Below are 13,183 nucleotides of genomic sequence, written 5' to 3' on the forward strand. Positions count from 1 at the left end.
GCAAGTTATGAATTCAATTTCTATGCTCAAGGATTCCGTCCGTGACCACTTACACTTAAACTAGGCTCAACATTATTTAAGCCTAAACAGTTGCTTTGACTTGAAGATAGATGGCTCAATCCTACGTAGTGTGATATGGAAAAGAATACTGTAAGTGATGTTTATTGTTTCTTTAAAATCCAACTATGAATGAAAGCTTCTAGAATTGTCAAAATTAGAGCAAAGCATTGAGAAAATGGTTGCACATCATTCGATTGAGCTCAGAAGAATTAGATTTATCAGCTGTATTATAAAATGACAAGATGGTCATGAATGTGTGGAAGGAAATTAATCGAATACAAAACAAAAATCAAGAAAAGAAAACTAATAAAGTTGAGAGGTAGGAAAAAAATGAATAATTTTGTCATAAAAACCATATAAATTTGCAAAATATTTTGTAATAAATTGAGCCTATGGGTTCCAAAATCCAAACTCCAAACCTAGACCATGTTTGGGAGGAATTTGAGGAATTGTGTTTAATTAAATGTGTGAATCTTCCAAGTTGCTAATTTTCTCATTTTTCAATGTAATTTAAGCATTTTCTTCCTTGTTTATTGAGTTTTTTTATTTGATGAATATATCATGAAGATGACCATTGTGCACTGTCTTTTACTACAAGTCCTTTAATTCTTTCATGCTAACTTAAATGGTAGACTTAACCTTTTTTAATAGATACAATCAAGATGGCCATGTGGCTTCAAATTGACAGTGAATGGGTGCTTTATTAAGGCACTCCATGTGAAAAGGTCACCAGGTCAAATATGCCATGAGTGTTTACCTACATGAAAAAAAAGACCCAACCAAGAGATTAAGGGAGTTATGGGTAGAGGGAAAAGTTGTTACAACCACTCATAGAAGGTGCATACTTAAGAATTCAATCCATGTTAGATCGGTGAGTCTTATCGCTACTACTCATCAATGTTTATAGCTTGTGTGATTAAAGTGATTTGCTACACTCCTTCAAATATGTTTCTAAGATTTATTTCTCGATCTAAAGGTAACTAGATTCTTCCACTAATAACTATATAATTCATGCATTTAAGTTGATTGGAAATGGCCAATCATAGATACACTTATTCTAGTTCAACTAAGTTAAGAGTATTCTTTGTTTTAAATTATTTCTGAATCTTTCATATGCATAACATGATATTTTTCTCCATTAAATTAATATAAATTTCTTCCGAATAATAATTTTATTTTCCTTTATCCACTCAATCTATTTTCTATTTTCTACCTCTGACTAAAACCATATATGTTATGTTTTTGCTATATTTTATTATACTCGAGTAATATAGGTTACATGCCTTACCCAGAAAAATATGACAAAATCCTATTAACACTTTGAAAATTTAGTAAAGAATGAATGAAAAGAGTATATTATACCTCATCATGGTCTATTGATTAATGTTGATTAAAAAACCAACGTTCTTCCACATGAAGAACATTAATAAGGGTATATATGATATCTAAAGTGAACAAAATCTTTGGAATATATCCATGTTGAAATGGGGCTTACTACACTAACACTTGCTTTATAGCTAAACTCGCAACTTGTGTAGCTGCTATTTAATTACCGTTAGAGCAAAAGAAGATAGATGGAAGATTCATAATGCATTAGTTATGATTTGATGGATATCAAAGTTCTTGTAATACTAAGTTTTCTCGGATAATTGATAGTTACGGGATGAGATGGAGCATGAGGCGGGCGCCTCTGGTTAGGGTTTACGCAGGTGCGCAGGATTGACAGAGGAATCCGCAGCCAGGGGACGGTTCCTCAGTCGGGGGACGGAATCCTCAGACAGGGTCTGCGGTTCTTTCGGCTGAAACGATTTTTTTGCAGCTTCGTTGTTTTTTAATACGAGAACTAGGGTTAAAACCTAGCCGACAGTACTGAACGGGATGGACGAGACAAGGGGGGGGGGGGGTTGCAAACCCCTCCTTCAAAAATATAGTGATGGGAGAAACCAGTTCAGAAGGGATTCCAAACGGAAACAAGGAAAACCTGGCCCCGGTAATGGGCAACTTATGGCAGAAGCGAATGAAAGGAAAATGCCTTCCTCGAGCTCAGAAAAAACCCAGGTATGTCATTCCCTTCAATAAACTGGAGGAATACAATAGCTATATGAAGGATCATGCATTAATCTGCAAATTTATCGGCTATTGGCCTTCAGAAAAGGAGTTAAATAGATGGATAGAACAGCGATGGAAACCCCGGGGTCATATAGATCTTAAACTGGGAGCGCAGGGTTTCTTCACTGCTATCTTTACGAACCTGGAAGACAAGAACAGAATTTTTGAGGAAGGGCCGTACTTCTTGAACAATGCAGGTCTGTTTATGAAGCATTGGGAAGAGCGGTATAACCCTGACAAAGAAAAACTAATGGATGCCCCGGTGTGGGTTAGGCTGTTTGGGTTACCCGATGAGTTTTGGGATCCGGAAATCTTGGAAGGAATAGGAAACTCAATAGGTAGCTTTGTCAAGACTGCAGAGGCCACCAGAAGAGGAAAGTATAATGCCTTTGCCAGAATTTGTGTTTTCATGAACTTGGCTGAACCACTCCCGGAAAATATCGAATTGGAATACCATGATGAAGTCTGGACGCAGCCGATTGATTATGAACACATCCCCTTTCGATGCCGGAAATGTCATGAGTACGGCCACCTATATAGGCAATGCCCATTGAATAAGGAGGAAGGGGGGAAGTCAGATAAAGATAGGGCAGCAGACAAAGAGGAAGGCTTCCAGCAAGTCTATAGAAAGAAACGGCAAAATAAGGAAAACCTGAAACCCAAATCGCAAGAAACATCCAATACAATAAAAAGTCAAAATAAGTTCCAGGCGCTGCAAGATGACGCGGAAGGGTATGAAATAAATTTGAATGATGATGAAGATCCAGAGAACTCGCCCATGGAGATTTCCCGAGAAGAGAAAGAGAAAGCAAAAAGCCCAAACAAACCAAACAAGGAACAAACAGAGGAAAAAGAGGCGGAAGAAACAGTGGAATCGCATATGGAAATTGAAAACCAAATGGAAAATGAGGCCGAAGAGGAAAAGTTAATGAAGAGACTACTCCAGGAGTGGAAGTATCTGGATAATAGATTTATACCAGAAAAACAAAAACAGTTATTCAAGGAAGCTTTCCAGAAATACAAGGAACGGAAAGGGGAAAACCTGGAAAAACAAATAACGGAGGTTGGTGAGCAGCAGAAAGAAATGCTGGAAATGGGCAATGCTGGCAAAAGTAGCAGAAAAAGAGGTCGGAGAACGTTAAATGAAACTATCCAATCGGTGGGCGAAACATTGATCAACTCTGGTAAAGTGATACCTCTGTCAGAGGTATTTTTTCCTTCCTTCCAAAAGTTTTAAATGATTATTGTCAGCTGGAATATTAGGGGCTTGCATAGTAAGGGAAAGCAAAGATATTTGAGAGATAAACTCAAAAAAGAAAAACCTAGCATTTTGATACTGCAGGAGACTAAAATTGGGGTACACCAGTTAGAAGAAATCATTGAAAAAAATAGATTGAATTATAAAGTTATGGGACAGGATGCCATAGGAGTTGCTGGGGGAATAGCAATATTGTGGAACCCGAATGAAATCCTTCTAGATAATTGGACTAGCATGCATGGAATCTTGACCGGGCTGGGCAGGATAGTGGGGACCAAGGAAAAGGTGGTCATTACAGGTGTTTATGGACCCACAAACCCTGGAGAAAAAGAAAACTTCATCAGAAGTTTAAGAACTATCCGACAACTTTTTTCTGGGCAACCTTGGATCATTGGAGGAGAGTTCAACTTAATCAGATCCCTGGAAGAGAAAAAAGGTGGGGTTAGAAGGCTGGATCAGTTCATGGATAAATTTAATGAGATGATAGAGGAACTAAGAGTAGTAGATCTTAAAACCATCAATGGAGTCTATACATGGAATAATCGAAGAGGAGGCAAGAACCAAATTGCCTCAAAACTGGACAGATTTTTAATATCTGAAGACATCTTGAACAAGGATATCTTTTTCGAGGCCAAGATTATCCCCTCCTTGGGCTCGGACCATTGGCCAATCCGATTGGAAATCGACATTAAAAAAATCCAGGGTAAGAAGCCATTTCGTTTTGAAGCATTCTGGTTACGGGATCCGAATTTCATAAAAAAGGTAGAAGAATGGTGGAATCAAAGTAGAGTGCAGGGTAGAGGAAAGATGCACACGTTTCATTTAAAATTGAAAGAATTGAAGATGAAGATTAAGAAGTGGAACAAAGAGGAATTTGGCAACATCTTGGAAGATAAGCAAAAACTAGAAAAGGAAATGGAGGATCTCCAACAGAAAATAATTTTGGAAGGCAGGGCTGAGGAAAGCATCACCAAAGAAGGGATTCTGCTGGGAAGAATGGAAGAAAGACGAAAGCAAGAGGAAATTCTATGGCGACAAAAATCTAGAATTAAATGGCTTCGGGAAGGGGAAAGAAATACAAAATTTTTTCATCAGGCAATGGTTAAGCATAGACAGGGAAACAGAATTCTTTCCATTAAAGGGAATAATGGTATAAGGTTGGTGGAGCAAAAGGAAATTGAGCAAACACTAGTGGATCATCATAGAGGAATCCTTTCTGAACCTCAAGTAGATCGAGTGAGAGCTATCCAGGAGATCTGTACTGCTATACCTAGACTAGTTACGGAGGACCAGAACAAAGCCTTAATGAGGGCGGTTACTTTGGAAGAGCTGGAAGATACAGTGAAAGCAATGAGGAAGCGCACAGCACCGGGCCCGGACGGCTTTACAGTAGATTTCTACCAGGCTGGCTGGCATTTTCTTGGAAAAGACATACTGGATTTGGTAGAAGAGTCAAGGGTGCAGCAGAAGGTATTGCCGGCTCTTAACTCAACCTTCTTTACTCTAATTCCTAAAGGAGAAAATATGGAGGATGCTAATGGCTTTAGGCCGATAGCTCTCTGTAATGTAGTGTATAAGATCATAACCTCTCTAATTGCTAGAAGATTAAAACCCTTGCTGGAAAGTTTAATATCGGCGGAGCAAACTGGTTTTGTGGAGGGGAGGCAGATCTTGGATGGCTTAGTTGTCTCTCAAGAAGTTATTCACTCACTCAAAGATAAAAAACGAAAGGGAATGATGATCAAGCTTGATTTATCCAAGGCTTACGATAGGCTTAACTGGAGGTACCTGGAAAGAGTTCTGGAATGTTTCGGTTTTCACAAGAGATGGATTACATGGATCCACAATCTCATTTCTTCCCCTAACTTTTCAATCTTAGTCAATGGAAACCCTTCGAACACGTTTAATGCCTCCAGAGGTAGCCGTCAGGGTGATCCGTTGTCCCCTTTCTTGTTTATCTTAGCAGCAGAGGGTCTAGGAAGGTATATTACTCAGGAAAGAGCAGCTCACAGATTAAAAGGACTTCGCTTATGGGGAGACAGACTTCCTCTAACGCATCAACAATTTGTTGATGATATAATGCTCTTTGGAGAGCCAACTGTTAAGGAAGTCAAACATCTAAAGAAAATTCTAGACCTGTTTGCTGAGGCATCGGGACTTGAAATTAACCGGGATAAATCGTGTGTTTTTATCTTCAACACGGCGGATCAAGTGAAGACTCACCTTATTAGAATTCTGGGCTTCAAAACGGGTGAACTACCTACCAAGTATCTGGGTAACATGCTGGACTTCACGTCAAAAAGATTAAAGAATTGGCAGGGAATCTTAGATAGAATGAGGAAAAAAGTCTCGAGCTGGGCCTTTAGGGTCCTGAATATTGCTGGCAGAATTGTTTTAGCCAAATTGGTTCTTCAGGCTATACCTATTTATCCCCTTTCAATTATGGCGGCCCCGAGAGGAGTTTATGGGAAGATTAGAGAAATTATCAGAAATTTCATTTGGAGAGGGTCGGAGGAAAAGAAGAAATGGGCCTTAGTGGCCTGGAATCAGCTTACAGAGAGGAAAGAGAGAGGTGGGTTAGGATTAAGAGACCCAGAATTGCTCAATCAAACAATGGGAGCTAAACTTTGGTGGAGGTGGTTGCAAGGGGGAAATGACCTCTGGAAATCAATATGGAGAACAAAATATCGAATGCCAGACTCACAGGTAGACATTCTAAGACAAGAAGAAACGCCTCGCGGATCCGCTGTATGGGAATTGGCCAGCCAAAATAGAAACATTGTCGAGCAGCATGCGTTCTGGGAAATCAGAGGAGGGAATGAGGCTCACTTCTGGGACGACAAATGGCAGCAAAGAGAAAGACTGAACAATATGCAGAATCTTCATCAAATCAGAAGAAGAATTGAGGGGAATAGAACAAGTGTCAAGGATTATTGGAAACCTGCCAGCATGGATGACTGTTGGAGATCATGGAAGGACCTGTTAGAGTGGGATCAGAATCTTAGTCCTGACATGCAGACGGCTTTCAAAAAGGAAATGAACTCAAGGAAAATCAGAGTAAGAGACGGAAAAGATATCCTACGCTGGGGTAATACCATGAGAGGCCTTTTCTCAGCTAAGGAAGCTTATTATTTGGTAAATTCTCACAATAACAATGATGGCCAGCAGGATTGGAGGAAAATTTGGGATCTAAATTGGTGGCCCAAAGTGACCACTTTCACTTGGTTAGCTTCGAAAAACAAAATCTTAACTTGGGACCGCATCCAGAAACGGGGTTTCTCGGGACCTTCGAGCTGCTATCTGTGTAGAAAACACGAAGAAAACAGAGATCATATCACGATCCACTGCCCGTTTATTAATCAACTCTGGTCTAATACCAAGCGCACCTTTAATAAACCTAGGGTGGAGGTTAGAGATTTTCTCGAAATGGTTTTCCATTGGAGGGAAGAAACTTTCCACTGCAAAGTCATACAGCGAGCCTGGAATCTTGTATCAGGTTTTGTAATATGGATGGCATGGAAGGAACGCAATGCTAGAATTTTCAAAAGTGTCAATAAGGAGCCTGAGGTAATCTGGGAGCGGGTGGTAGAGGCGATGAGAGAAACCATTCTGGTAGAGAGATGGCAGGACGAGGATTGGAAAGCAGATCCAAGGGAGCAAGAAATTTTGAACAGACTCAACCTTAAATTTGAGATGGTGCATTATCAATTAAGGAGAGAGCAGGACATGAGGATTAAAAGCCCAGACAAGTTTACCTATCCTAGGGGACAATTTATAAAACTAAATTTCGATGGGGCCTCTAAGGGCAACCCTGGGGATGCAGGGTTCGGGGGTATATTCCGTGACAGCAACAGACAAGTAAGATGGATATATGTCGACTGGGGAGGGAAGATGACCAACAATGAGGCCGAGTTCTGGGCTCTCCATACTGGATTGAGAATTGCTATCAGAAATGGGTACTCCAACTTGGAAATTACGGGTGACTCCCAAATTGCCATTGAAATGGTAAAGAAACTCAGGAATGGCAAGGGGTGGGAAAAGGTGACTAAGAGCTGGCGCACAGCAGGTATCGTACAGGAGATAGCGGATATGATTAAAAGAATAGACTACTGTATCTTTAATCATGTTAGAAGAAATGGCAATAAAACTGCGGACTGGCTTGCCAACTGGGGCAGCCGAGGCCAGCAAAGCAGGATAGATAGTCAGTGGAGGAATGCGGAGGCAAATAGAGAGTGGAAAGATCTGATTACGCTCATTAAGGTTGATCATGATGGTGTTATCGGGGATCACACTTCGATCAATGAAAGGGATTATTAATTGGCAGAGGCACGATCGAACCATGGCCAAGGTTCGATTGAATAAGGTGCTAAGTGGCATGCAAATCCACACAATGATGAAGCAGGAATTAAAAGGAGGTATTATGGCGGCAGAGGGGATGAGTACCAAAGATTACACATTTGATGCGATAATTAATAGGCATCAGCTGAGAGGGGAGATTAACGAGGCGTCAGGATACATTGCAGTGGACGTGATTACGGATGGAACGGCCGACGGTAGTGGGGTACCGGATCCGGATGGGAAGCAGCCGGGAATTAAAATTCGGGCCTCATCCTATGTTCACCATATTATAAATCTCCGAAGTCAAGAGAAACAGAGACCGAGAAACAACTACCCTTGCGGGATAATTCAGAAACATTTCCATAGTCTCTAGCAGAGGCATTCAAAGGGGGAAATAATCAGAGAAGGAAGAGCGACAGGACTGCAGGTGGTATGGAAACTCGACAGAGAGGCCGTGGTGTAGGGGAGCGGAATGCAATTGATGAAGATCGGGAGCAAGGGAAGGGCAAAAGCCCCATAGAACGAGACTCCCCATTCATAATTTGGGATATAGATGATGATTCAGAAGAGGAAGACGTTGGAGTCTCTGGGAAAAGATTTAAGGAAATGCAAAAGAGGAGCTCGAAAGGTAGCACGCCCCAGCCGGAGACAAATTCGCCTATGCTGAATGCCTCTGATGATAGACGTTTGGGGCTTCGCAAGAGGGGTCGTCCACTGAGCAGTGGTCAAAGCAAAACGCAGAAGGGGGATAGGAACCAGAGCACGACAGAGCACGAGGAAGGGGAAAATTCTGGAAAGCGACAGCAGCAATCTGCGAAGCCTAAAAGAACAGTGATGCACCAAATTCGAGAGGCGGAAAAGGCCTTTCAAAACAATGTTGACCCTGATATTCGTAGGATAATGCAATATCTTGAAGAGGAGGCCATTCAGGAGCAATCGTCAGACGAGATGGAAGAATGGGCAACAATCCTCCACGACCCGGGCCACACTCGTGGTCGCAGGACTCTGTTCAAGCAGTCCCTTCACATGTATTGGGTAATGAAAGGCTTGATGGCGAAGGCCTTGGAACAGGTTGCCAAAGAAATGGCTGATTTACTTCAGAAGAAACCGGATATGAGCAAGGAGCTAGGCTATATTCGTACAGCCTTGTCAAGACAGGAGGATAAAATGGATGAGATTCTTCACCTTCTGAAGAGTGAACGTCAGGATCCTGTTCAAGGAGACAGCCAGCCGAATCCTGCGCAAGGAGCCAGCCGGCCAGTGGAAAAGGAAAATGCATGACGGGAGATATGTTGAATACTGTTTCTCTGTTTTGTTCTGATTTTGTTTCGTGTCTTTATAGATGAATAGTAGGAACAGAAATATAGTCATGAATAGGGTTTGCTGTAAGTTTCAAAACTGCTATGCTGTGTTAGCTACTTTGGTTAGACTGAGAGCCTATTACTTCTGGGCTGGACTGAAAAATTACAGATGGTTTTTGACCCGGTTTCCCCTTGAGGGCGGGCTTCTATGGTTTGGACGATGTATCTTTTTGAAAAATTTTCAGTAATAGAATGAGTAATACCTGAGCTTACAAAAAAAAAAATACTAAGTTTTCTCTAAAAAGTTTCAACTCACACAAAAATATTTTTCTCAATATAAATTAACTATAATTTATTGTTTATAAAATAAAAGTATAATTTATTGTTTATAAAATAAAAGTAACGATATTGTGCTATAATATAGTAAAGTAATGTATAGAATTATTACAATAATAACAATGTTATAATGTGACAAATATTTATTGAGCTCTCTTATAGCAATAATTAATAGGGCTTTTTTTGTCATTGTGTTCTAGTATAGTGATAATTTGGTGATAATTTAAAAGTTTTTTTGGGCGATAATTACTTAATTTCAAAATATGTTTTTATTTTTTTATAGAATTAATTTGTTAAATATAATTATGGATTATGCTTTTTTTTTCCCTCTAATCATATATATATATATAAATAAGTTTATAAATATATATAAGTTTATAAATAATAAGTTAATTTGTTAATATAAATTTTAGCTTTTCAAATACTATTTTTTTATATTATTTTATAAATATTAATTTATTTTAAACGTGTGAAGTCATATATATATATATATATATATATATATATAAATAAATTGAAGTTTGTCATATTGTATATCTATAATTTTAGAAATACAAATTTGTCAAGTTATATGTACATATAATATTGAAGGGATACAATTTACATTTTTGTTGGAATCTTGTAGCCATCAAGCAAACAAAAGATTGTATGTTGAAGTTTCATTCCATTTTGGGGAACCAACAACCTCGGAGGAAGTAGTGGAAAGATAGAGGGATTTTTTCTATGTTGCACAAGTACTTATGCCTCCCTTCTCAAAAGAATAAAAAAATTGTGTATTTTGCATTCTTGTATTGAGGACTTGTGAATCTTTAGGGAATGTCCCCAAACTGATGGAACTTCGTCAAGGAATTAGGAACTTGGTAACTATCCCCATGATGTTCTGAGCAAATTTCAAGGACATTCTGAATATATTTCAGGGGACTTAAGCATATCTCGGGAATTTTCTTGGCATAGTTTAGGGATAATTCAAACATTATCTTCAATATTGACAGTCATGGACATTGATGATTGGAAAATATGATGAATTTTCACATTTGTTATTTTTGTATTGCACTAAATCTAAATTCATTGCACAAGTTGCAACTCAAAACATGGGTTTTTTATGATGGATTTCAATTTGGGTTTCTGATGGTTTAGATATAGAATTTTCAATGAAAAAGTTACAACAAACAATGTCTCCATATCAAAAAAATAGGAAACACAATATTTCAAAACATTAATCCTTGTGGTTATTGCTCTTGCTCTTTCTCATTTATTATCTTAGCTTTTACATATTGCACATGGATTTTTAAGAGTCATCCAAGTCTAGTGCTTTCACCATCCCAACCTCAAGTAAACTTATTCAGAAAGAAATATCTTTTATATTCAACATAATCATCATTAACAAAAAATATAAGAAAGAAAATATCGTTATTAAAACAATTATCTATCTCGTAGACCTTTTATGGACCTCATTGAAAATTGAGAATTTTTACTTTTAAGTTTCCTACAACTCGCTATAATTTATTTGTTCATATCAAACATCCAATTATAAAATCACTCAATCCTTTTCAAAACTATTTGAGAATTTTCAGAATTTAAATATATAAAAATGGTATATAATACTATATAATATAACTTATTAAACTTTATATATATATATATATATATTATTAATATAAAATATTAAACTTTATATATATATTTTATTAAAATTTTTGAAAATATACCCTACCCATCAAAATTTTGGAAATATGTCCCAGCCCTATGAAATACCCGTCCTGGTCACCATCATTCCACTGTCCCAAAAATCAATACAAAATAATTTTTTTCATTGAATACTTGCTCTTCTTAATTTATTAAAAGAAAAAATTAAAACGGTAGACATTTTTTAATTATAACCTTAATTTTGTTGAATGAGTTACCTGTTGTTACTCAAACACTAGTGTTTCCATTTACTTGATAAAGAAGTTTCCTTTTTGAATTGTCCAACTCTTTTGTATTTTGATTTTTATTTGTTAGGATTTATTTAATAGTTATACTGTGATTGCCTTTTTTATATCAAATCCCTTTTTAACCAACTGTGAGCAACAACTTTATCATGGAAAATGACAGCATCACGAGAGATTGACGAAAAAGGGCACGTGTTTAGTGACGAGTACTTTAATCGCATTATATTTTATTTTTTAAAACGAGAGATCATGACAAATCAAAACATCGTAGCTATCAGTTTATATAAAAGTTTGACATAGATAGATAAATAAATAAATAAATAAAATGGCCACATAAATGATTGCGACCCCATGACCTCGTATTCTCTCCTTATCCAATTCATCGAATTTGCAACGTGGATCCTTATCCAATTCATCGAATTGGCAACGTGGATCATTATGTGGTGGGCCCCACAGAATAATCATACCGATCAAGTTACAGCAGCCATGACCATCTACGTCAACTCACGGGCTTAAACTTTCACCGCCACTGCGCCACTGTCTCGATTCACTCAAAACACTTTTCTCCGAAAAGAGAGAAGTAGTCCTTTAAACTTTCCCTCAATTACCGGCAAATTCAATTGAATTCCACGTCGATATTCGTTCGCATCTCGTGTGTAGCCGGCGCCACTTTCTGCTATTAGTTTCGTTAGTCAAGTCCTCGTAACCGGCAGATAATTTAAAAGCTTTTTAATTAGTGGGACTTTTTATATTCATTTGAATTTAAAAGAGGGTTTATTTATTATTTTAAATAGTGAGATAAATTTAGCTGTCAATTTAGTGGTGAGGACAGTTATATTTGGCTGTTATCAATAAATAGGTTACTTGTACATATATTATACTTATTTATCGTTATTGGGATATATGTTATACTTATTTTTAAAGTATTTTGTTTTAATTTATAAATAAAACATTTTTTAAGTTTAGTGTAGAAATTAAGGTTGGTTCATGTTACATAGTGATGTGTAAAAATTTATAAGGTAAGTTTCTCAGATAGAACACCAAAGACACCACTCACAAACAGATCACAGATCAGTAGACCAGTATTCTTACGTGGTTAAAACCCTCAAAGAGGGAAAGAGTCCATGGTTGAGCCAATGCGACCACTTTGGACAATTTATTAATAAAAGAAAGAAAATTTACATAAGCTTCTCTCATGAATGGTCACCCTACAAATGACCCTCCATGCTCTTTAAATAGAGATCATGGACCAATCGGGTGTTAAGCCACATATCAAGTGTTGGTAATACCGAGGAGAGAATGAACCGTTGGATCACTTAATGTCTATAACATATCATGATCGTCGGATTGTAAGTTACAAAAGTACATTGTAAAGAAACACACTTTACCTAACTCTACACTAGACCAAGTTATACTTAACTATTTCTTATGTGTCCGAATATCCTAACATCCCCCTTAAGAACAACTTCGGATAGGATTGAACCATGTACAAATATAACACAAATAAGAGAAGGAAGGGGCATTAGCGCCTATACCCCCTTAGTGACAACTTTCCAAACTCCAACCATAAATCGAAGTTCACTAGACTTCGCCTCTGTGAGAGCCTTCATAAAGATGTCTGCAACTTGATCATTTGTTGAACAATATTGCACTTCAAGAACATGGTCATGAATTGTTGGGTTGTGTTATATTCTTTCTACGACTAGCCAACGTAGTTAATTGGGGGGCTAGAGGGGGGACAGAGCCCCTCCCTTCGTTGCGTTGATTGTGTAGGTGGGGGGTCACATGGGGTTTGAAGGGTGCAGGTAGGCCTCCCTCTATGGGGTCCAGGGCAGCGCACCAATTTTTTT

The 13,183-nt window shown here is 38.0% G+C and overlaps 1 protein-coding gene across 1 annotated transcript; it reads left to right on the plus strand.

The window, feature by feature from the left end:
* The first annotated feature begins 1,993 nt into the window (after positions 1 to 1,993).
* On the plus strand, positions 1,994 to 7,744 carry LOC149177889 (uncharacterized). Its single transcript, XM_089421909.1, has 2 exons — positions 1,994 to 3,376; positions 3,512 to 7,744. The coding sequence occupies exons 1-2, from the start codon at positions 1,994 to 1,996 to the stop codon at positions 7,742 to 7,744; spliced, it is 5,616 nt and encodes a 1,871-aa protein (XP_089278035.1).
* Positions 7,745 to 13,183: the final 5,439 nt, after the last annotated feature.

The sequence above is a fragment of the Pinus tabuliformis genome, chromosome 4_1 (genome assembly GCF_031772625.1).
Source record: "Pinus tabuliformis cultivar Carrire ecotype Pingquan chromosome 4_1, CPIR1, whole genome shotgun sequence".
NCBI lineage: Eukaryota > Viridiplantae > Streptophyta > Pinopsida > Pinales > Pinaceae > Pinus > Pinus tabuliformis.